General features: G+C 46.6%; 1 protein-coding gene across 12 annotated transcripts in view; it reads left to right on the plus strand.

Moving 5' to 3' along the window:
• Positions 1-25,871, plus strand: part of caska (calcium/calmodulin-dependent serine protein kinase a) — a 783,320-nt gene that overhangs the window by 371,307 nt on the left and 386,142 nt on the right. For all 12 annotated transcript variants that reach the window (XM_072513849.1, XM_072513855.1, XM_072513858.1 and 9 more), the window contains exons 7-8: positions 15,729-15,904; positions 16,228-16,350. In XM_072513849.1, the coding sequence (XP_072369950.1) occupies positions 15,729-15,904; positions 16,228-16,350 (299 nt within the window). The remainder of the gene's footprint in view (positions 1-15,728; positions 15,905-16,227; positions 16,351-25,871) is intronic.

The following is a 25,871-nucleotide window of genomic DNA, read 5'->3' on the forward strand; positions in this document are numbered from 1 at the left end:
GCTATTAATGGTGTGCTGGATAGATTTAGTGCCTTCAGTTATAAGACTAATTTTACAAAATGTGAATCTACATCAGTGGGAGAATAGATTTCTACCCCCTCTCTCTCTCTCTCTCCTCTCTCCCCCCCCCCCCCCCCCCCCCCCCCCCCCCCCCCTCACCTAGTCTCATAGCTGGGCAGGATTGCCTTGATTAAAATGAATGTGTTGTCTAGATTGCTATACCCCTTGCAGATGTCGCCAATCTTGTTGACATCTGGAGTCTTAAACGAGATTAATGGAATGATTAGTTTGTTTATTTGGAATAAGAAGAGGCCTTGTTTAACGTTCGCCAAGCTACAGCTCCCAAGTAGGGGTTTGGGTGTCCCGAATGTTGACTGGCCTCCCACCTTAGATTTATAAGGGATTGGGGTCAGAAGGACGTGGCCTCCATTTGACTCGATATTGAAGCAGATCTGTCTTGTTATTTTGTAGGGATATTAGGACAGGTTCCGCTAGATGTGGAAATCTTATTGTTATTAATACTCTTACAGCGTGGAGAATGATTCACCAACTAGAAGGGAGACCTGACTGACTTCTGATCTATCTCCCAGCCAGGGCAGCCAGGACTTCCCACCAGGTCTTAATGGCCCATGGATTCGATACTTGGAGAGATAGAGGCATTTGTAGGCTGGGAAATATGTTCAGTGCTACTTCCTTGTCATTCTTTGAGCAGCTGTGCCAACAATTTGACATTCCAAGACACTCCTTTATTTTTAGTACCGACAACTCCGACATTATCCTGAGTAAAATAACCCTGCATCTTAACTCCTCTATTTCCTCGGTGGAAAGGGTATTGATCTCTGTGGAGCATAAACAGTTGTGTTCTAGAGTCTATGTTAGTACATTGGGTAGTGCAGTCTTTGCAAAAAGATTTGCCAATTAATATTGAGGAGGAGAAATGGGGTAGTATATGGGATTATGCCAATAAAATTTCAAGTTTGCATTTCCGCTTGTAACCATGGAGTGATTGGTCACATAGAGGGCTGTTCCTGTTCAAAATCACAGAAAAGGGCTCTTTTTACCCAGATCCGGGTGGAATTTTGATGAAAAGGCGTAGGTGAATGTTAGAAGAGTAGTTAACCCCTGGAATGGTATGTCTTCTGATCACCGGACCCGGCAGAAAACAGTGAGAGGTTTGGCTGGAAAGTTGAAACAGTCTTGTGCTTCACAGACAGTCTCTTCCAGCATGCAGGCGGGGAAGGGCCAAGCTGTAAGGCCCCAGATACAGGAACTGATGACTTTTATCAAGGAGAAATTCTATAACAGAGGAAAGAAATGCATGAGGATCAAAGGCCATTGCAGAAGCTGTGGCACCCCTGAAGAGTACTTTGGAGCGGATGGAGAGGTGTTGGAGGTGCAGGGGTCACAGATCCGGGAGATTGAAGGAGTGAGCTCGGACCACAGCGATCGTGTGGTGGCTCTGGTGGGGCTCCTAGGAGACCTTTGTAAAATGCTGAGGGCAAAGGTTGAGGAGCAGGAGAATACCTCGAGAAGACAGAACCTGCGAATAGTGGGCCTGCCTGAAGGAGTGGAAGGTGTGAGTGCCACGAGGTACGTCTTGAGGATGCTGGCGGGACTGGTGGCAGAAGGGGTGCTAGATAAGGCACCTGAAGTGGTGAAGTGGACCGAGTGCATAGGTCTCTGAGGCAAAAGCCTAGAGCTGGGGAGCCGCCGCGGGCGGTGATTGTGAGACTCCATAAATTTGTGGAGAAAGAGAAAATTCTACGGTGGGCCAGGGAGAAGCGTAGCTGCGACTGGGAGGGAAATAACATCCGGATTTATCAGGACATCGGAGCCGAGTTGGCAAAATGTCGGGCAGGTTTCAACGAGACCAGGGCGGTGCTGTACCAGCAGCAGATCAGATTTGGGGTGCTCTACCTGACGAAAGTATGGGTGACGTTCGGAGGCCGGGAGTATTATTTCGAGACCCCAGAAGCGGTCGAAGACTTCATTAAGGAGCATAAACTGGGGGAGAACTGAGTGGACAATGCTTGGGAACCGGGGTGCTGGCACTATGTAATGGTCGGGAGCATGTTTGAAGTGGGTGCAGAGATTGGGGGATTTTCACCTTTTTTTGTGGGGGGGGTTTCTGTTCAATGTTGAGATTGTAAGGAGTTGCAGCGGTGACAAATTTATGTGGGATGAATGTTCCCACCCACCCCCACCTGTTTTATCGGACTGTTTGTATATAACATCTGTTTGTTTGCTTTTGGAGAAGGCTACCTGGAGTTCAGGAGAAGTCCTTGTTGGGGTGGGGGAGGGTACGGCCAGCAGGAGGCCTTCTTCTTTGGGCTGAGGAATGGAGGTGGGGGGGGGAGAGAGAGGGACGGGGAGGTCATTAGGATGTGCCTTTAGGCAGGGACAGCCGCGCTAGCAGGTTATGCTGGTGAACGGAAGTGAGGTGGTAGGGGAGAAGGCCAAGAGGGGTGGCCGGGGGGAGGGGGGAAGAAGGTGAAGGGGAAGGGGAAAAGCGGGGGGGGGGGGGGGGGGGGTGGTGTTTCTATGACGTGGCAGGGGTGAGAGATGACATGTCAAGGGTGAAGAAAGGGGCCATCTGGGATGGGCTAGGTACAGAGTGGAATTAAAGGGGCAGGAGTTAAGTGGGGAAGATGTCGGACGGTAGAGGGGATTGGAGGCGCAAGCCTCCGGACTGAATGGGCCGGTTAAAAGGTCGCGGGTGTTCGCGCACCTCAGGAGCTTGAAAGTGAGGGTTGTCTTTTTGCAGGAGACACGCCTCCGTGTGAAGGACCAGGTTAGGTTAAGGAAGGGGTGGGTCGGGCAGGTTTTTCACTCGGGGTTTGATTTGAAATCGAGGGGTGTGGCGATTTTAATGAGCAAAAAAATGGGATTCGTGAGTGAAGGAGGTGAGGGACCCAGGTGGAAGATTTGTGAGTGGGGTATTGGAAGGGGCACCGGTAGTTTTGGTAAATGTGTATGCCCCAAATTGGGATGATGTGGGTTTTATGAGGGGGTGGCTGGCAGCAATCCCGGATTTGACCACGTACCAGTTGATCATGGGACGAGATTTTAACTGTGTCCTGGAGCCGAGGGTGGATAGATCAAGCCCCAGATTGATGGGTAGGGTACGAATGGCAAGGGAGCTGGGGGGTTTTATGGAGAGGATGGGTATGGTGGATCCATGGCGCTTTCAGAACCCAGGGGGAAGGGAGTATTCCTTCTTTTCACATGTCCTTCTTTTCACACATCCAGAAGGTGTATTCGAGGATTGATCACTTTGTAGTGAGTTGGGAGATTTTGGTTGGGGTGGAGGGGGCAGAGTATGCGGGGATAGTTATCTCGGACCATGCACCCCACTGGCTGGATATTCGGTTCAGTACGGGACGAGAGCAGAGGCCGGGGTGGAGGTTTGACTCAGGGTTGTTGGCGGATGGAGGTTTTTGTGATAAGGTGTGGTTGGCGATTAGGGATTATGTGGAGTTCAATCAGAATGGGGAGGTGTCGGCGGGCATGTTTTGGGAAACACTGAAGGCAGTGCTCCGGGGAGAAATTATCTCATTTACGGTTCGTGCGAATAAGGAAAGGAGTGTGGAACATGAATGTCTAGTGAGCAAGATAGTGGAGGTGAACAGGGGCAATTTGACAGGCTGACAACGGGGAGGGTGGTAGGGCAACTGCGCAGGGTAAGAGGGGTGTAATACGAGTGTGGGCAGAAGGCGAGCTGCATGCTGGCGCACCAGCTGCGGAGGCAGACTGCATCCAGGGACATATTGAAGATCCGGACTGGGGCTGGGGATGTGGTACCAGAGCCAGGGAAGATAAATGAGGCATTTAGAGATTATTACCAGGGACTTTATGAGGCAGACCCAGGAGGAGAGGAGGGGGACATGGGGTGGTTTCTGGACGAGCTGGAATTTCCCCAGGTGGAGGAAGCAAAGAGGCAAGCGTTGGAGGAGCCCCTGGGGCTGAGGGAGGTGCTGGATAGTATCAGGGGTATGAATTCGTATGAAGTGCACAAAAGGTCTGGAAGGGGTTCCCTAGATTGCCGGGATAAACCCTGCTGGAGCGACTGCTGCTTCCGGATGTGGAAGGGGAGGGAAGAATTGGGGATGTATATATAAGTGGTTGGGGGAGCAGGGAGGCAAGCGGGTGGTGAAGATCAAGGAGAAATGGGAAGCAGAGTTGGGAATGGAGATCAATTGGGGAGTATGGAGTGAGGCACTGCGAAGGGTAAACAGGACCTCCTCTTGTGCAAGGATGAGCGAATCATGCGCACACGTTTTGGGGTTGTCGGCAGGATGGGTACCCGGCCGAATTTTATAAGGAATTTGCGGCGGACCTGGCACCACATCTGTTGGGGGCGTTTAATGAAGCACTGGAGAAGGGGGAGTTGCCGGAGACACTGAAGCAGGCAGTAATCACACTAATCCCCATAAAAGGGAAAGATTCGGTGGAATGTGGGCCGTATAGACACATATCACTATTGAACACGGATGTGAAAGTATTGGCTAAGTTGTTGGCGGGGGGGATGGAGGATTGTGTCCCGGGGGTGGTTGCAGAAGATCAAACAGGCTTCGTGAAGGGCAGGCAGCTCGGGAGTAATATAAAACTGCTGTTGAATGTAGTGATGAATCCGTCGAGAGCTCTGGTACCAGAGGTGGTGGTGTCCATGGACGCGGAGAAAGCATTTGATTGGGTGGAGTGGCGGTACTTGTTCAAAGTTTTGGGGAGGTTTGGGTTTGGGCTGAGATTTGTGGCATGGGTGCGGTTGCTGTATGTGGCGCCAAGAGCGAGGGTGAGGACGAATGATATGAGCTCACGAAGCTTTGACTTACACAGGGGTACGAGGCAGGGGTTGCCCACTGTCGCCGCTGCTGTTTGCGCTGGCCATAGAACCATTGGCAATGGCTCTCAGGTGGTCGGCAGAGTGGCAGGGGATAATGAGGGGACAGAGGAAGCATCGGGTGTCGTTCTATGCCGCTGACCTCTTGCTGTATGTTTCGGATCTGTTGGAGAGTATGAGAAGGATTATGGGCCTGTTGGGGAGGTTTGGAGGGTTCTCGTGATATAAGCTGAATGTAGGGAAAAGCGAGGTATTCCCGATGAATGAGCTGGCACAGCGGGCTAATTTGGGGGGAATGTCATTTACAGTAGCGAGGGATAGTTTAGGTACTTGGGGATTCATGTAGCGAGGGAATGGACGGGGCTCCATAAGTGGAACTTAACGAAGCTGGCGGAGGAGGCCAGGGAGGATCTTAAGAGGTGGGATGCACTGCACTTAACGTTGGCGGGGAGGGTCCAAGTGGTGAAAATGAATATGCTGCCGAGGTTCTTGTTTATCTTTTAGGCTCTCCCGATCTTTATACCAAAGGCCTTTTTTCGGAAAGTGGACACAATCATCTCTGACTTTGTATGGGCGGGGAAGGTGCCGAGGGTCGGGAGGACCCTGCTACAGAGGCCAAACTTGCTTCATTATTATTGGGTGGCGAATGTGGACAAGGTGCGGGGGTGGTGAAAGAGAAGGGGTAGAGTGGGTTAGGACAGAGGAGGAATCTTGTAAGGGGTCTAGTTTGAGAGCTATGGTGAAGGCAGCCTTGCCAGTGGCTCAGAGTGGGTATTCAGGGAGCCCAGTGGTGCAGTCCACGGTGAAGATATGGAATCAGCTGAGGAGGCATTTTAGGGTGGAAGGGATGTCGGTGATAACGCCGCTGTGCGAGAATCATGGGTTTGAGCCGGGGGAATGGATAGTGTATACAGGAGGTGGAAGGAAGTGGGGCTGGTCAAGGTGAGGGATTTGTATTTGGAGGAAGGGTTCGCCAGCCTGGAGAAGCTAAGGGAGAGGGTAGAGCTGCCAAGAGGTAGTGAGTTCAGGTATCTACAGGTTAGGGACTTTGCACGAAAGGTCTGGAAGGGGTTCCCTAGATTGCCGGGATAAACCCTGGTGGAACAACTGCTGCTTCTGGATGTGGAAGGGGAGGGAAGAATTGGGGATGTATATATAAGTGGTTGGGGGAGCAGGGAGGCGAGCGGGTGGTGAAGATCAAGGAGAAATGGGAAGCGGAGTTGGGAATGGAGATCAATTGGGGAGTATGGAGTGAGGCACTGCAAAGGGTAAACGGGACCTCCTCTTGTGCAAGGATGAGCCTGATCCAGTTTAAGGTGGTGCACAGGGTGCATATGACTCGTGCGAGAATGAGTTGGTTCTTTCAGGGGGTAGCAGATGAATGAGAGGTGTGTGGGCGGGGGCCAGCGAATCATGCACACACGTTTTGGTGTTGTGAAAAATTGGGAAGATTCTGGGCGGGAGTGTTCGCGGTCTTGAACATAAAACATACAGTGCAGGAGGAGGCCATTCTGCCCATCGTGTCTGCACCGACCCACTTAAGCCGTCACTTCCGCCCTATCCCCATAACACAATAACCTCATCTAACCTTTTTGGACAGTAAGGGCAATTTAGCATGGCCAATCCACCTAACCTGCACGTCGTTGGACTGTGGGAGGAAACCGGAGCACCCGGAGGAAACCCACGCAGACACGGGAAGAACGTGCAGACTCCACACAGACAGTGACCCAGCAGGGAATCAAACCTGGGACCCTGGAGCTGTGAAGCCACAGTACTAGTCACGTGTGCTACCGTGCTGCCCTTAGCCAGGATAGTGCAGGAGAGAGTGGACCCGGACCCTTTGGTGGCGATATTTGGGGTTTCAGAGAAGCCGGAGCTCGTGGAGAGGAGAAAGGCCATCGTCTTGGCCTTCGCCTCTCTGATTGTACGGCGACGAATTTTGCTGGAGTGGCGGTCGGCATCGCCACCAGAGGTAGCAGCATGGTTGGATGACCTGTATGACTTCCTGCGGTTAGAGAATATAAAGTATGAGTTAAGGGGCTCAGCAGGGGAGTTTGAGAAAAGGTGGGGGATGTTTGTGACCGTGTTTGAGGAGATACTGCATCGTTTGCATATCATGGCTGGTGTTAGGCACAGGTTTGATCCTGCATGACTGCAATGTGCCTAAAGTGCCTGGTAGTCGACGGTGATTATATACATTGCGTATAGACATGTGTTAAGATTCAATCCCATTGGTCTAGTGTAGTTAAGGAGCTTTAGAGAATTTTGCAAAGAACCTTCAAACTTAATTCTTTGTTCCTAATTCTGGATTTTCCAGATGTAAGAATTACTGTCATTAATGTAAAAAGGCTGTACAACATCCTAACTTTTGCAGCTCATAAAAATATTCTCTGCTCCTTGATCAGCAACAAGTCTCCTTCAATTCAAAATTGACATAAATAGTCATGGAATGTATCCCTAAGTCTGATGCACCTGATGCATTCCGAGAAGTGTGGTACCCTTATCTCAAATTTATAGACTCTGCCTTGTATGATTTACTCCTGGTAGGTTTTTCTTCAGCCATATTTTAAGTCTTGACCTCACAGGACAAAAAAGTGTGCAACCTGATGTTATCCTATCTTATTTATATAGCCTATCCTCTTTCGTCTCCTAATGGTTTTTGTGATTGATGTGGTATTGAAACAGGAGGTGCTAGATCATAAAACCTGTTATCCAAAAGTCATCCTGCCTTGTTTGTTAAATTTGCAATGATATTTGTTCTGTCCTGTACCTGTTTTGCATTGAGTGTTTTTGTTGTGTTTGTAAAAAAATTAAAAATTTAATAAAAATATATAATTTTTAAATTATGTGGTGACTATGAAATCATTAATCTTTCCTGGGAGTGCATCAGTACCCGCTAAAGGGGCTGGTTTAGCACAGTGGGCTAAACAGCTGGCTTGTAATGCAGAACAAGGCAGCAGGGCGGGTTCAATTCCCGTACCAGCCTCCCCGAACAGGTGCCGGAATGTGGCGACTAGGGGCTTTTCACAGTAACTTCATGAAGCCTACTTGTGACAATAAGCTATTATTATTATTATTATTATTATTATTACTGCATATTGAGGACCTGTTTGCTGCTCTGAATGGAGGTAAATGTACAAAGCTTGTCCTATCGCAGGCATTTTTACAAATGCAGCTGAGTGAAGATTCCAGGAAGTATACAACCATCAGCATACAGAAGTCTGTATCAAAACGCTCCAGTACTGAAGGAGGCCATTTGGCCCATCAAGGCTGCACCAACCCTCTGAAAGAACACCCTGCCTAGGCCCACTTGCCGCCCTATCCCCGTAACCCCACTTAACCTGCACACCTTTGGATTGTGGGAGGAAACCCGACCGCCCGGAGGAAACCCACGCAGACACTGGGAGAGCGTGCAAACTCCACATACACACCCAAGGCCAGAATTGAAGCCAGGTCCCTGGCACAATGAGACAGCAGTGCTAACCACTGTGCCAACAGGTAAAAACACTCAACTCATTGAGATCCTGCGTAGACTGGAAAAATATGGCACCGACTGTAAGAAATGCAAATGTTCACTCCTGGAGCACCTTGGACATCTGATAAATGATGGCTTCTCAACCTCACCCAGAAAGGTTGAGGCAGTGGTGAATGCAGCACAGCCCAACAATGTTAAGGAGTTGTTTTTTTTGGGACATGTGAATTACTATGGCAGGTTCATTTCCAGTTTAGATACGAAGGCAGCACCACTGAATAATCTGATGCAGATTGCAAAATGGGATTGGTCACAAGCCTGTCAGGGAAGTTTCAAGGAACGTTTTAACTTCTGTTAAAGTCTTGGCACATTTCACCGAAAAGTTACCTGTCAGCATGGCTTCTAATACATTTGGATATGGTGTTGGAGCTGTCATCCCCCACACATATCCTGATGGCAGTGAAAGGACCATTGCATATGCCTCATGCACATTGTCCAAGGCAGAACTGAATTATGCTCAAATTGACAAGAAAGCTCTTTGGCTAATCTATAGAATTAAGATGGTTCACCAGGATTTGTATGGCCGTAAATTCACGTTAATTACAGACCACAAGCCTTTGACCTGGTTCCTTAGCCCAAAGTCACAAACCCCAACACTTGCTACTGCATGCCTACAAAGGTGGGCACTGATCTTATCTGCTTACCAGTTACACTACTGAGAATAATGGAGATGCGAACGCACTTTCCATACTTCCATTACACCACAGCTCCACAACCCGAAGTGAAGCCACTGCTTTTCAGTGTGAGTCAGATCGGCATGTTACCCGTTAAAGCGGATCAAATTAAACTTGAAACGCAGAAGGATGCTGTGCTCTCCAAAGTTTACCCGTACACAGAAAGGTTGGTGTACATCCCAATACATAACCACTGAGCTTAGACCTTATGACCTGTGTAAATTTGAACTGATTCTGCAAGATGGTTTTGTTATGGGGGGAATCCGAGTTATTCCTCAAATTCCAAACATCAATGTTAGAGGAGCTTTTCCTCGGTCACGTGGGAATCATCAACATGAAACTATTGGCTTCAGTACATGTATGGTGACCACATCTGGATAAATACATCAAAGGCATGGTCAGTGATTGCCTTCCTTGCCAAGAAAACAAATCCCCTCCTGAACCTGCCCCGTTGCATCCATGGGCTTGGCCTGACCGCATATGGCAGAGACTTCATGTGATCTTTGCTGGACCTCTTCTCCGTTCTTGGTTGTGGTTGATACCTATACAAAGTGGCCTTATGTTATTCCCATGAAGTCGACTACTTTAACAAAGACCATTGTTACTCTCCAGTATATGTTCACTACTTTTGACTTGCCAGACCAGATTGTGTCTGACGATATCTCTCAGTTCACATCATGAGATTTTCGACCATTCCTGAAAAACAGTGAGATCAAGAGATGTCTTTCATGTATCCTCTTAAGTATATCTTTGCAAAGAGATTGAGGAATAACAATAGTGTTCAAACTAAGTACCACTCCATTAATACTGAGTTCAGATCTTAAATTGTAGAACTCCACATATTGACCTCTGGGCCAGTGTGAGTTGATGTTCCTCACCACCTTTTGAAAGGTTTGATCCTTCCCGGTCTCTTATTGGATTTCACGTAGTTTCGTATCTGATACTAGTAGTAGTGTGGAAATAAGATTGATTTGCAGATCCACACCTTCAGCAATTTCATACTAATATTTTGTATCGCCGTTCTCAATAATGCATCTGCTAAGAACAAATATTTGCCTGCCGTGCAGATGAGATTGAAGTCATAGCGTTGTAACTCCATCATCAACCTCTGAATGCGCGGAGGCATTTGGTTGAGATACTTGATGATGTTAACCAAAGCATGATGATCTGTCTCAACTGAAAGTTGGAAGCCCATATACATAGCCATGGAATTTCTCCAAACCTACAACTAAACCTAGGCATTCTTTTTCGATTTGAGTGTACCTCTGCTCTGTTGTCATCATGGATTGTGATGCATATGCGACTGGTTTCCAATCGTCATGCTAAAGTTGTAAAAGAACTGCTCCAAGACCATCTTTCGATGGGTCTGTTGACACTTTAATCTGCTTCGATGGGTCAAAAAATGTGAGAACTGGCATGGTGGTTAATGAAATCTTGAGCTTCTGCCCCTCTTGTTCATGTTGCTAAGTCCAAGTGAAATCCGTTGTCTTGTGCAGAAGATTATGCAGATGTGTTGTTTTTGTTGACATGTTTGGAATGAATTTCCCTATAAAATTGGTCATACCCATCACTCTTAAGATGGCTTTCTTGTCGTGTGGTTTTGGCATGTTGAGAATTGTTTGGATTTTGTCCTTGTCAGGTTCAATGCCATGTGATTAGAGCTTGTCACCTAGGAATGTGACCTCAGTTACTCCAAATTGGCACTTTTGCTTGTTGAGCTTCAACCCATTTCTCCTGATGCTCGTTAGAATTTTAAGCAACCTCGTATTGTGCTCGTCTATGGTTAAGGCCCAAATGATTCTATAAACCATGTACACCTTTGATGCCTTCGATTATGTGCTCCATGGCACGGTGAAAAATTTCTGATGCCGAAATTATGCCAAATGGCATTCTCACAAAGCAGTACCGTCCAAATGGCATATTAAAAGTGCGGTATTTTATACTTTGTTCTTCTAGCTTTAGCTCCCAGAAACCTTGAGATGTGTCCAAGTTTTGTAAAGAATTGTGCATCAGCCACCTCAGATGTAATTTCCTCACGCTTTGGTATTTGGTAATCTTCTCTTTTGATATTTTCATTAAGATCTTTGGGATCCATAATTATGTGAATATCACCATTCTTTTTCTTTACGTATACCATGGAATTTACCCAATCGATAGGTTCTTCTATCTTTCTGTTTACTTTCAATTTTGTCATTCTGCCCAGCTCCTTTTTGAGGCGATCCCAAAGAGGTCCAGGTACTCTTCTTGGTGCATGGATCACAGGTTTTGCATCCTCTTTGAGTTGTATCTTGTAGGTGAATGGGAGTGCACCAAAACATGTGACAAATCGCTGAATTTGCTGATAATGTTCTCAGAATCATTGGAGTATTTATCCAATCCTTTGTGGATGCTATATACCAACTGCACTGGACATAATTCTTCACAGGACTGACCACCTGATAATGAATCCAAGCCCTCCGATATAATACAGAATGGGACAGAATAAACTGTGTTCTTCACCACCACACTCCGGGCACAAGCACCATAACATTTAATTCTCTCAGAGATATTTTGTGATTTCTTCTAATCGGCTGAATTTTTAGATTTTATAAATCATTCATGCTGATTAAATTGGCTTTGGCACCAGTGTCTAACTTTATTGGACCACTGGACCGTTCACTTCAAGTGGTAGCAACCATTTGTCCTCATCAACCGCATGTATTTTAAATAGAGTATCAGTTTGCTGGAAAATGTTTTGTATCTCCAAAAAATTCTTCTCTGTTATTACTCCAACAAACAATGATGTTTCATCGCTGGAGACTGTGTCTTCCACTGTGCTGACTGATCTGGGGTTGAGCTTAGAGTAACAATTCTGTGCAAAGGGATTTTTTTTTCCTTTGCACCTGGAACAAAACTTGGCAAACGTTAGACACTGCCTTATTTTGTGCCTTTGACCAATTTTTTACACAGAAATACTTCGTCCTGATGTTTGTTGGTGAGCAAGGAGCTGCAGGAACTTTCCCGCCTTTTTTTGGAAGATTCCCACCTTTTTGGAAAAGGGCAGCAACCAGAGTGCCTTCCTCCAAGAAAATACTGCCATTACTGAGAGACATTTTAGAATGCTGTGCTGCTAGCTCGTGAGCCTGACAAATCTTAACTGTTTGTTCCAAAGACAGCTCTAATTCTCTCAGCAACCGTTCCCTCAGCTTATTTTCATTCACACCAAACACAATCTGGTCCTGAATCATGGAAGATTCCACCTCAGAGAAATTACAGGTTTTAGCTTTTAAATTAAAACCGTGATAAAATGATCTATGGACTCTTCTGTTTTCCGTAAACGTGATCTAAACACATAGCGTTCATCAATTTCATTCTTTCTGGGGCATCAAATCTTCAAATTTTGGGGCAGCATGATGGCACAGTGGTTAACACTGCTGCCTCATGGCGCCGAAGTCCCAGGTTCGATCCTGGCTCTGGGTCACTGTCCTTGTGAAGGTTGCGCATTCTCCCCATGTTTGCGTGGATTTGGTCCCCAGAACTCAAAGATGCGCAGGGTAGGTGGATTGGCCACGCCAAATTGCCCCTGAATTGGAAAACAAATGAATTGGGTACTCTAAATAAATTTTTTAACATTTTAAAAATCTTTAAATTACTTTGTTAACATTTTTACTATCTTCATCGTTTGCAAATTTAAACGTATTAAACACAACAATTGCTTTGGACCCTGACGCTGTGAGGAGCATTGTTACCTTGCACGAATCTGATTGATATCCGAAGTTTACTGCAGTAAGAAACAGATTAAATTGTTTTTTAAACACATGCCAGTTGCTGTCCACATTACCATGAAATCTGAGACTCATTGGTGGCTTCAATGACTCCATGTTGTTAATTCTCGCAGTCTGCAAAATTTTCAGCTCTCTGTGGACCTTGTGGCAAGTTGATACTTTTTTATCCAGCCCTGGTAGCATGTAATGTTCTTGTCGGGTGGACTGATTTATATTACAAGAACACTTGTGGCTAAAGCTATAAACAATTTAATATTAACCGTGGGTCAATATATACAAAACAACAGATGAATAACAGTGTTAACATGCACAAGCAACCTCTCTCCCCAGCTCCCTTGTCAGTCTGAGGTCACCTGACTCTAACAAGGGGCTGGTTTAGCTAAATCGCTAGCTTTGAAAGCAGACCAAGGCAGGCCAGCAGCACGGTTCAATTCCCGTACCAGCCTCCCCGAACAGGCGCCAGAATGTTTTGACTAGGGGCTTTTCACAGTAACATCATTTGAAGCCTACTTGTGACAATAAGCGATTTTCATTTCATTTCATATTAATGAGACTCCTAGTGGTCAGCCAGTGAATTACAACAAAACCATGCTATCACTACAGGCGAGACATTGCATACTGGTTACAGGATACTTAATCGTTGATGGCTAACGGATATTTTATTACTGAATTCCTTATCGGCAAGGATAGCTGCGCCCAACATCCATGGGGGCTGTTGGCCCCGTACCTTATCCAACCACACGTTGATGGTAGTGCGGCGCATGGCCGGTGATTACAATCGTGGAGGATTCCGCCTTTGTTACTCCAGGTAGCATCCTCTTCCTTCCCACAAAAATGTCTACTTGAGTAGGCCTTATGCACATGGGAAAATAAGGAGAATTATTTTTCTCTCGAGTGGTGGAACCTCCACGGGTTCAACCCCCCCCCCCAATTGCTCCATCAATTCAATTCTCATGCCATGCCTGGCACGTTCCCTGTCCTGGGGTTGGGGCTATCCTGTCCAATGTTAGGTCCTGCACACAGTTGAGTCATCGTCCTCTGGTCCTTGCTTGCTTTTTTGTTGGGCCGTTGGCTCTTTCCTATTCTTTTCTATTTCTCTTTGATGCGGTTTGCGGGAGTTAAGCTGGGAGGGGGTGGATATTTTTGGTGCCCGTTTGATGATGTTAAAAGGTCGTATTGAAGGATTTCATGCGACAGTGACCTTATGTTCGAGCACTCCGCTCATGGCCTGGGGGATTTTAACCTGCATACAAATTGGGATATGCAGCCAACCACATGTCAGAAAATTATTAAAAATGTACATATGTCCAGGTGGTTTACTGGGAACCAAAAAATGGGGAATGCAATATTAGATTTAGTCATGAGTAATAATCCAGTTTTAGTTAACAACCTGATGGTTCATGAAAATCTATTCTAATAACCAGAACATGATCAAGTTCAATATGGTGATTGAAAGGGAAAAACACAAAATAGCTACTAAAATTCTAAATTTAGTTGAGGCTGACTTCAATGGGTGATGCTGAGACTGTTCACTATAAACTGAGCAAACCTATTGATAGATAAAATGACTGAAGACAGGAGGTATTCAAAAAATAACTTAATATAATGCCGAACAAGTTTAGATCCCGAAGAGGCAATAAACCTACTTGCCATGGATGACTAAAGAAGTGAGACAATACAAAACTAAAAGAGGTACGAAACAGCACAAAACTAACTAAGGTAACTAAACGAGGTAAGAGGCAAGACAAAACTAAAAGAGGTAAGAGATGTCACGACACCCTGGGCTACTGCACTGTCAATTCCAGACCCACTTGACCCGGAGTCACAACATCGGTGAAATTAGATTTTATATAAAATATCCGAGGTCTTGGCTGAGCCCAATAAAATGCAGTCACCAGCTTTGTAAATTTAACAGAAGTATCCTTTTATTGTATACAGTATTATGATTAAATGGACAGAAAATGTAGCTGACTAATAATACACCTTTGCCACTCCCCCTCTTTCCCCTCCCCCCAACCCACCTTTCTGCCCCCATTTTGTACTCACACACGAACACGCAGGAACCAATCACTGGCTGTTGTCAGGCAGAACACTGTCCCTGACAAACCAGTTAGCCAATCGAACAAACTTCTTCCAAAACCGGTTTCTAAGATTTCTTCACCAGTGAGTCTGGTTTCTCCTCTCCAAAATACAACACCTGGGAACACACTGTCCTGGCTAGCAGTCCTCTGGTTAAAGGCACATCCCAATTATGGGTCCACAGACCAAAAATAATAAAATAAAATAAAATTGGAAGAAAGGAGATACCTCTTACAGAAAACATAAAACTAAAGGGAATCCTAAAATTTATGAAACGTACCAAATTTTCACACCAATCTTAGAAGGTTTTGTGGAAGAATTTACCATTCTCCATAACATAAGCACAATTCAGATAAACTCATCAATTTTTTAAAACTCTTCTGGCATAACAATAAAGAAACTAGCACTTGAATTTATGCTGTGGAATACTTACTGCATAAACGTGTTCATCAATGAATTTCTTCCTGCTAGTTTAACAGATGTTTTAAAATTAAGCATTTATGTTGCAACAAAAATATGAGAGAAGAATGTCAAATAGAGATATTATGTATGTTCTGTTAATGTTTTTCCATATCCTTAACTTTCCATTTTAACCAGTATGTGTGATTGCAATCTGAGCGGGATTCTCCGGCCTTCCAGCTACGTGTTTCCTGGTGGTGGGATTCTGTGCTCCCGCTGCTGTCAATGGGAATTCCGAGTCAAGCCATCCCAAGCCGCCAGGGAACCCTCAGGCGGGGGTGCGCTGCTAGTGGAACCAGAGAATTCCGGTCAATGCCTATTTTTTTCCAAGGGGCTGTAAATGACGTGGCTTTTAAAGTTGGCCTTTTGTTTCCTCTTAGGTCGTGTAGGAACGCCACATTTCATGGCACCAGAAGTTGTCAAAAGAGAACCATATGGAAAGCCAGTCGATGTTTGGGGTTGCGGAGTTATACTTTTTATTCTTCTTAGTGGTTGTTTGCCATTTTATGGAACAAAGGAAAGATTGTTTGATGCTATTATTAAAGGAAAACATAAGGTAAATCTGATTTTTTTGGGTCTCTTATGGCACCCCCTATCTCTGAGGTGCTCCAACAAACACGATGCAACCATATTTTATACTTCCTCTTAAGCATATTTAGTAGAATTCTTAACTTTTTTGTGCACCTGGATTAATATTACCCCTGAACTATGTGTTTCCCATTATTCCTACTGCTATTACAAATAGCTTTCAAATCACCTAGTATCTTACAAATGTAGTTAACTATTAAATGTAAGAGCTGGATTGAAAGGTGCAATTTTACAGTTAATGATGACAGAATCACAATGTCAACTGAATGTTTCTCAATTTTATTCGTATAGATGAACCCTAGGCAATGGGTCCATATCTCGGAGAGTGCAAAGGACTTGGTCCGTCGTATGCTCATGTTGGACCCTGCAGAAAGGATAACTGTTTATGAAGCACTGAACCATCCTTGGCTTAAGGTGCATTTTTTAAATTGTTTACCTCCAGTTCATGTTCCCGTTCAGACACAACCAGCTTTTTATGCAATAGACGATAACATTTATATGGATTTTTTTTTAAATACATTTTTATTCACCATATTGGTAATGATGTGTAGTTTCCCAATTATTAATTTGTTCATATTGTTTTTAGCATCATGGATAAATTATTTGCAATTGATCCAGAAATTAAGAATACTTTCAATAACAATTCTTTGCTTAACATTATAGTTGGATTCCTGCGAAGCGCAACTTTAAAGGAAGCAATGTTAAACAAATTAAGATTTTCACATTACAACAAATGTAAAAGCTACAGTTGGTTTCTGTAGTACCTTTCTTGTCAAAAAAAACTTTAAAATATCCCCCTTGTGGGTTGAGATACTGTATATTCCTAAATTACAATATTTGTAAATAGAGTAACTTCTAAATTAAGTAATTTGAGAAACATAAGTGTGATGAGTTGAAGCATACACTGGAGGCTTCCAGTAATTAACAAAGTGTTTTATTGATGAAAGGCAAAGGTGGTCAAGTAACAGGCACATAACACTATACAACAGATCTTAATACTTCAGCTCCCTGGTCCATACTGCCTGGGGCCCTGCTCCCAGGGTCCTGTGAAAACTCCCTATTGAACGGGGTTCGTGTTCTCCGACGCAATTGGCCCTGAGTCGATCACGTCTGTCCGTGAAGCAGACCATGCAACCACATCCCTTAAGTCCCTTATTGCAACTACCCCAAAAACTCTATACAGAAGTTACAAATGTTAGCAGAGACAACAGGGGAAAGAGAGTCCTTCAACAAGTCAGTTGGTCCAAAGAACTCCGGGCCCTCCCGGACCTCAGTAGCCCTGCCACAGGCTCAATAGTCTCTTGGACGATCAAGTGGTCATCCCCTCAAAAACAGGCCAACTGGTCTCACCAGTCAGCGCCGCTGGTTGAGAGATTCAGGAGCCCCTGGCTCCCCTTGGCTGGACAGATTTACAGGGGTGATTCCAAGCTGCGGTCTCCACCCCTCGACTCCTTAAATGTTGACAGGCTTTCTGATGGTCTTCCCGTTAGCACTGACCACATAAGACACCAGCCCTGCTTGGGCCACAACCCGTCCTTCTAACCAAGCCTGAAGTGAAATTACGGACCAAAATTGGGGCACCTACCCGGAACGACCTGCCTCACCCTCCCTGCCAAATTTGGAACCACAAGACCCAATCGTGTTCTCGACTGACGCCATTTGAGCAGCTCCACTGGTGTGACCCCTTGGTGGAATGTTGAGTTGTACAACAACAACAAAATTGCCAACTGCTGGTTTATCAGATTGCTTTTTCAGAGCATGAATTAAAGTTTGAACTGTTCTTTCAGCCAGACCATTCAACTATGGGTGGTAGGAGACTGTCCTCGTTTGTTGTATGTCATTTGCTGGCACAAAAACCTGGAAATCATTGTTGGTGAAGGGGGTGCCATTTTGTCCAAAACAATTGACTCAGAAAGCCCATGAATGGCAAACACTCGGTGCAAGGCATCTACCGTGGCCACCGAGTTAGTGGCCCCCAACTAATGAATCAATAGCGACTTAGTCTGGGGATCCACCAACACCGGAAAATCTTACCCATAAACTGGCCCACATAATTAACCTGGACCTTGGTCCATGGGCGACCTGGCCATTCTCAAGAGCGATGGGTGGCGGAAAACAGTAAGGATTGCTGCATTTGGCAAGGGTGGCACTGTTACACTTGTTCTTCCATTGCTTTATCTATGCCTGGCCATCAGAAGTATGACCATCATGTAGCCACCTGGGTTGGCCAATTCCCGACTTAAAATGGAGAATCGCAAAAGCTGAAGGAAAATTCAGCCAACACAGGCAAAGACTAGCAAATACAGAAATCATGTATATTGAAACCTGCAAAACAACCAGACAGCACTGAAACCAGCAGCCATCTGCATAGTAATGCAGCAGCCATCTGCATAGTAATGAGCGATTCAAAGGCACAATTGCAACAGTTAAGGTGAATAAAGCCAAGCCAGACTCCTTGGCGCCAGCAGGAGCCAAGACAAAGGAAGGCCAACGGACATTTAGGGACCGCCCAACGATCAGGGAACAACTCCAGTATTGGAGAAATCGATCCAAGTGATCAGAACGCAGTTCAATCACTTGGAACCAGGTACGGGGTCCGCCCGAACGCCGGGAAGCCCCTGGGGACTATAAAGTAAAGCCCGCAAGTTCAAATCTTCCTTCTTGACAGGGTCACTCAGCAACGCGAAGCAACCCCTGAGAGTGAACTGTCCAGCGGCCGTCAACCAAGTAAGCCTCAAGTCAACGCTCGCTACGAGATAGGCGCTCCTAGCTACTAGTCCATACCAGCTTTTGAATCCTGCAGACTCAGGACCTGAACGAAAGGCCATTTGTTCCCCTGACCTGGTGGGCCAGTCCGAAGCTAAGTATAGTCCTTTTAGTGATAGGAATAGTCTAGAAAGTAGAGTTTATGCATGAGTAGTAATTTACTGTGTATAATAAATGTGTTTTGATTTGAATCTTATTAATTGGTGTGCTGAGTTATTGATCAGTACTTGAACTTGAACCTCGTGGCGGTATCATAAAGATACCTGGCGACTCTAGAGCAAAGGTTAAACAAACAGAGGAAATTACCAATTAAGAGCCAACAAAAGTTAGCAACATATACATCCTGACTGGACCCAATCTAGAAGTGGCTTAACTAGTCCGGGAGAACCCAAAATTTGAATTAGAAATCCAATTGGGAACAGAAAACCACAAGTGTTCAAACAGTTCTGATCAATCCTCATTATTCGGAAGTGTGTTAATGCATGCATAACTAAGAGGGCTATAAGGTAAACTGATAGATTTTTGTTGCGAAAACTGTCGGGAGTTTGTATTCCGGAAAATAGCGAAAGCCGTACCCGTAATTACAGCACCGCCTTAATACCCCTTGTTCCAAATTTTAAGAGAGTTATTCAGAGAGGAAAGATGGCAATGCAGGCAATGAAACGCCACACGAACCCCGAAGAATTTGTGGTCGCAGTGACCAGCAGTAGAGTAGGACAGTGTTTGTTTGGGAAGAGGAAATCAGAAAGTACCTCAAAGGGCAAGGATGGCCCCTTTGGAGCGAATTCTGTGAAAATGAGGAAACAGGTCCCGGGAGTAGAGGACATACTTGGTGGGGGAACCTGAGCGAAATTCATAAGAAAAGCTCGCAAGCCGATGGCAATCGTGTCCTGTTTGGCACAATTGCGAGGCACAGAGGAGGTTGCTCAGATGCTTCGTAAAGAGATAGAGGAGAGACATCGAATGAGTAAGGTCGATGTGGGCGAGATAGAGAAAGAGAACCTAGAATTAAGAAGGAAGTTAGCAGCAAAGGACGGAGAGGTGGATGATGCCAAGTGGGCACACCAGTCTTGTCTGGCGCACCTAAGCAGCTTCCAGACACAGTCCGAAAAGTCCTATCAGGACACGCAACGTGCAGTCCTGGTAAGAGAGAAAACAGAGAAACAGATAGAGGCATTGCAAAGGCAGTGTAGCGACCTGAAAGCAGCATTACGAGCACTCCATGCTACCACCACGGAGCACAGACGGAGCTCACTAGATCACGCAAAGTGCCGGAAGCAGATTGCAGAACTGCAGGCTTTGCTTTCAGTTCAGAATGGATTCCACAGCACCTTTGGATCCCAGCTAGATACAGAAGACGGCCCGGATTGGGAAGAATTAAATGAGACCGTGCATAGATATGTTCAGGGAACATGTGCGCAAGGAAAGCCCCAGAAGAGAAAAGCGCCCCAACCCCCCACAGAGCAGATAGTTCAGGCACCAATGAATCCAGTAACCATCCACCGCACAGTCACGTCGGACGGAGATACAGAATTTCTTTATACCACCCCCTTAATCGTGACCCAATTACGGGACGCGTGCAAAAAGATCACACCGTTCCTCCCCACCTCAGACCCCCACCACGTCTTTGCTAGAGTAAAGCAGCAGGCGACCATGTACGGCCTGGACGAGGGTGTGCACGTGAACCTCACAGTTTTGAGCTTAGACCCTTCGGTCGTAGCAGCCCTTCCCAACCCACAGAATGTAGGAGGAGGCACCCTTGCAGAAATGCACGCAGCGATCCTAGACGCGATCAGCTACAACAGAGGTGACCCCGTAGAAGGCCTAAATAAGTGCAGGCAGAAAAAGACAGAACACCCACAGTGTTTGCTGGACGCCTGTGGATTCATTTCACAGTTTTTGGAAATTGAGAACGCGCCCATTTGTCCCAAGACGGTGTGGCCAAATGGCCCCGCACCCTTATCTCCCATGCCACAGAGGCAGAACAAAAAGCCTGTACGAATTATGACCCCTCAGAGGAAGAAATGGGTTTTAAAAAGATTGTCCCGTGCCTGGGAGCAATCTGCACAAAACAAACCCGCAGTTAGGAAACGCGAGGAACAGCAGGCAGAAGCAGACATCCAAGCGGTGAAAACGCACCAGAACCCCGCATGGGTGAACGAAGGCAGAACAGCCCCCCACAAAAACCACAGGAGTGTTACAACTGTGGACAGTTAGGACACTTTGCACGAGAATGCAATGCCCCACGAAAGCCACAGAGAGCCCAGCAGGCAGGCACTCTGAATAAGAATAGGACAGAGCCCATACATAGTGTGAGCACCCGTTCAGACCTGAACGGAACGGACTGACGATGCTCGGGCTCCCCCAGTTGGGTCTGCGACACCCTTTGGGATATGTCCAGCCGACCAGTAGTTGCAGCAAAGATACAGGGACAGCCCATCAAATTTTTCTGGGGCACAGGAGGGTCCCGCACCACAATCAATTCCTCCACCATATTCCAGAAAGACACGTGGCCCACTACAGCCTCCATCACCCTCAGCGGCTTCACAGGCCACTCACAGCAGGGACACATCACAGCGCCGTACCCATTCAGATTGGCAATATAACAACAAAGCACCCCATAGTTTTAGTCGATCTTCCCCACACAGCAGAACACATTTTGGGAATCGATTTTATGAATTCCCACAACCTGTCCTTTGATCCAGTCAGCCAATGTGTTTGGAAAATGGCCAAATCCGCAAGAGCCCCCGCAACGCTCACAACAGGAGAATATGCAAACAAGATTAGCGCAGTCGGCGAATTCTAGTTTGACCTGACCACAATTAGCACAGACCAGCAGGTTAGGGCAGTTCTGCAGAAGCACAGGACAGCATTCGCGACTCACAGACACGACTGTGGCCGGATGACTGGTTCCGTTCAAATCACAGGACCTGACCCTAGACCCCAAAAGCAATACGGATTTCCCCAAGAGGCAGAGGGAGAAATCTCAAAAGTTATCGACAGTTTATTAAAGCAGGGCGTACTCCGATCAGTAGCCTCCACTAATAATGCCCCGATTTGGCCAGTGAGAAAGCCCGATGGATCATGGCGACTGACCATCGATTACCGGGAACTCAACAAAGTCACCCCCGCAGCAGCCCCCATGGTACCACAAGTCCCGAGACCATGCTCAAACAGGGACTCAACTCACAATACTTTACGGTTTTGGACATCAGTAATAGATTCTGGTCCATTCCATTGGCAAAAGCGTGCCAATACAAATTTGCCTTCACTTTTAAAATTCAGCAGTACACGTGGACATGCCTTCCACAAGGATTCCACAACTCCCCCATCCATTTTCAACCGACAGCTGGCAAATGGTTTGTCAAAATTTTCTCTCCCCGAATGTCTGGTCCAGTATGTGGATGACCCATTACTGCAGACAGACACCAAGGGAGAGCACATCGAGCTCTGGCCGAACCCTTGGAACTCCTACAGAAAATTGGTTGCAAAGTAAACCCCAAAAAGGCCTAGATTTTGGAAAACAAAGTGATATATTTGGGTACGATTATCACGCAAGGTAAACGCAAGATCGAGCACAAAAGAATTGACTCGATTGCCAAATTGCCCCTTCCCCAGAATGTTTCCGCTCTCCGGTCGTTTTTAGGACTGGTTGGCTACTGCCGAAACCACATTGACGGTTTCGCCAGCAAGGCAGCACCCCTCTCGGAACTCCTAAAGAAAGGAGCCCCTTGGGAATGGTTTCCGTAGCATACAGATGCTGTGGATGCTTTGAAAAGAGCCCTCATTGCAGTCCCCGCACTACAAGTTCCAGACCCGCTTTCCCTCTATGCTATAGAGATAGCTAGCACAGACCGCACCCTTTCGGCCGTGCTCCTCCAGGAACGGCACGAACAATTAAGACCCGTGGATTACGCCTCCAGACTTTTAGATCCTGTGGAGCAGGGATTTTCGGCCTGTGAAAGGCACCTGCTCGCAGTTTTCTGGGCAGTTCAGTATTTTTCCAAAATAACCGGACTAAACCCCATCACAATCCTCATGGAACACACCCCCACCCAACTTTTACTTGACGGACGACTTAAGGACAGTCAGCCAAATTAGAGCAACTAGATGGACCCTTCTTTTGCAGAGACGGGACATCACCGTTAAAAGGACCAAGACCCACACTTTCTTAGCCGATAACCTTCAGTACCCAGGCACCCCCCATGAATGTGAAATCATCTCACCGCACCACAACATAGGCCCCTTTATTGTGAAAACACCCCCCAGAAAGATAGGTAGTTCACCCCAGAACCCCGGCACACAGACACGTGCGAACCCTTAAGGATATATGTGGATGGTCCTTCCACTGTAATAGAAGGGTAGCGCATTACAGGATGCGGCATATATGTCGAGGACGCGCAGGGACGCGGCCTAGAAAAAATCTCACTAAAACTACCAGGCCACTTTGGCGCGCAGGCGGCAAAACTAGCAGCCGTTGCGTATATTATAGATCACCCAGATTTCTTCCCCAGCCCAGCAGACATATACTCGGACAGACTCTATGTCTGTAATAGCCTTACAGAATTCCTACCCCTCTGGAAAGCAAGAGGATTTGTTTCCGCAGACGGAAAACCCCTCCCTTCAGCCCCATTGCTCTGCCACATCTTCGAAAAAGCACAGGACAGGACCTTTGGAATTGTTAAAGTTCAAAGTCACCACCGTTCCAACCCCCCCCCCCCCCCCCGGAAATGTAAAAGCCGACGCACTGGAAAAAGCAGGTTCCAGGCATGGATAATTTTGGACACCCCCCGAAAGCGCGCGAGTGAATGCAGTTCAGGTCTCGCAGACTAATATCGAGGATTTAGTGCAGGCCCAGAAGCAGGATAGCAATCTCGGGAGATTCTGAAAGGAAAATTTACAGCACCCTATGATAGGTTTAAAAATGCACTGACCACACATGACGGTGTGGTGTTAAAAGACACCCTTTATGTGGTCCCTGAACAGGACAGGAATCAGCTTATTTGTTTAATCCATGACAGTCTACCCACTACAGCCCACCTCAGGCAGCTCTGTTGGTGGCCAAGTTTAAAAGAAGACATAATGCACTACGTTGAGAATTGCCTTATCTGTGCCCAGAACAATCCGGACAGATACGCAAAGAAAGCTCAACTTAGCCACACCCGCCCCGTTAACGGCCCCTGGACTAACCTCCAGATTGATTTTATAGCACCATTGCCCCCTTGCAGGAATGGTCACAAATACGTATTAGTCATCATAGACACTTTTACTAAATTGGTAGAGGCATTCCCATCCAGAACGAACATGGCAAAGACCACCGCAAAGATCTTAACCCACCACATCTTTACGAGATGGGGACTCCCCCGCAGCATTGAATCCGACCAAGGTTCCCATTTTACGGGACGTGTCATGAAGACGTCCTCACGATATTTGGTATTACCCAAAAATTCCACATCGCATACCACCCCCAGTCAAGTGGTATCGTGGAGCGCATGAATCGGACCCTAAAATCAACCCTCAGAAAAATGATCCAACAGAACAACACCACTTGGGATTCAGTCCTCCCTTTTGCGTTAATGTTTTTAAGAAATACTGTCTCAACTTCCACAGGTTACTCCCCACACTCTCTCATGACCGGACGCCCCATGAAAGGCACAGAATTTTTATTAGGATTGGACTTGACCAGCCCCGAAGTGACGGCCCTCACACACGTGAACGCAGTAAAACAACTAGTTGAGAATGTAAAAACGGTTCAGCTAGCAGCTGCAGTAAGATTAGGCACACGGAAGAAACAGAGCAAGGCCTGTTTCGACAAGACAGTGCATGCGACTGAGTTTGAGGTAGGACAGCAGGTCATGCTCTCCATCTATAACCCCAGCACATTCCTGTCACCTAAATATTCGGGTCCGTACTCCATTGAGGACAAAGTAAGCCCCTCCGTCTATAAAATTAAGTACCCCAACGGAAAGACTGCGTGGTTCCATATTAACCAGCTTAAGGCATATGGCCCACAGTCCAACCATGCACATCACGTCATGCTCGACGCAGCAGACCACACCCCGCCCACAGCCAACGTCTCCCTACCCTCCCCCAACACGCCCACCACATCCACGGACTCGCCCTCGACTCCAACCCCGACCTCTAGACTCCGCCCCGAACGCCCACAGACAGCAGCAGCAGCGACAACGACTGTGACTCAGACAATAGCCACAGCACACCTCCCTACTATCCCCAGGCAACAAGATCCACACCCAGGGAATCTGACCACGATTCGAGTGATCCCTTCCTCATCACTTTCCTCAACAAACCCCACCAAAGACCACCGCCCTACGATGACGATTCCGTCCCCACAGAACTAGACACCACCTTTTGGCACCGCGATAATTCATTCAGGCTCATCTGGAACGACGAGATGGACCCCAAATCGCACTATGCAGCCCTATCAGCCCTTATACATTCGAGTGTATGGCATCCGGGAGAAGATGACGACTTTGAGTCTGACTCCCAAAGCAAGAACCCCTTTGCGACCCTGTTCCGATAACTGAGGTGTCCAGATGATGTTTTAAAAAGGAACCGCTTGGGAGAAAACGGTGTCCTTTCTGATGGAACCTGCAGCATGTTGTTTAATGTTGTTTGTTACTGTTGATGTTAAATGTTGTTTGTAAGATCGGAAATTTTTTCCAGGGCCCCATGCCTTATTTGTCTGCAGAAACCTTTGAGAACTTGCCAGCACACTCATTGGCCGAAACCGCTGAGAGCTTGCCAGACCCCCGTTCATAACTGCTCTTCTGGTTGGAAGGTAGAACCTTTACGGCAACCCCCCCCCACGAAGTCTACATTTTGCCCGTTCTTGTCGGTTGTTCAGGCAGTGGAGAAACGGTATTGGTCTCCGCCCTGCCTGAGGACCCCCCTCTGGTCAGCTACGCTCGGGTAGAGCGCACACGGCATTGGTGGCCGTCCTACCCGGGGATTCCATCCAATTCTTACCCGTCGAGGCCCATACGCACCTCATTTCGGCACTTTTTGGTTCAAAACGTTTTGTTCTGGTTTCAGGCGACCCTTAGGTTGCCAGCCCTATGCTATTTACATCCTCAAACATTTGGATGGTAAATCGCACTGTTTCAGTATTTTTAAGTGTGTCTTGTCCTGAATATTCGGTATAAAAAAAC

Source organism: Scyliorhinus torazame, chromosome 8 (genome assembly GCF_047496885.1).
Source record: "Scyliorhinus torazame isolate Kashiwa2021f chromosome 8, sScyTor2.1, whole genome shotgun sequence".
Lineage (NCBI taxonomy): Eukaryota > Metazoa > Chordata > Chondrichthyes > Carcharhiniformes > Scyliorhinidae > Scyliorhinus > Scyliorhinus torazame.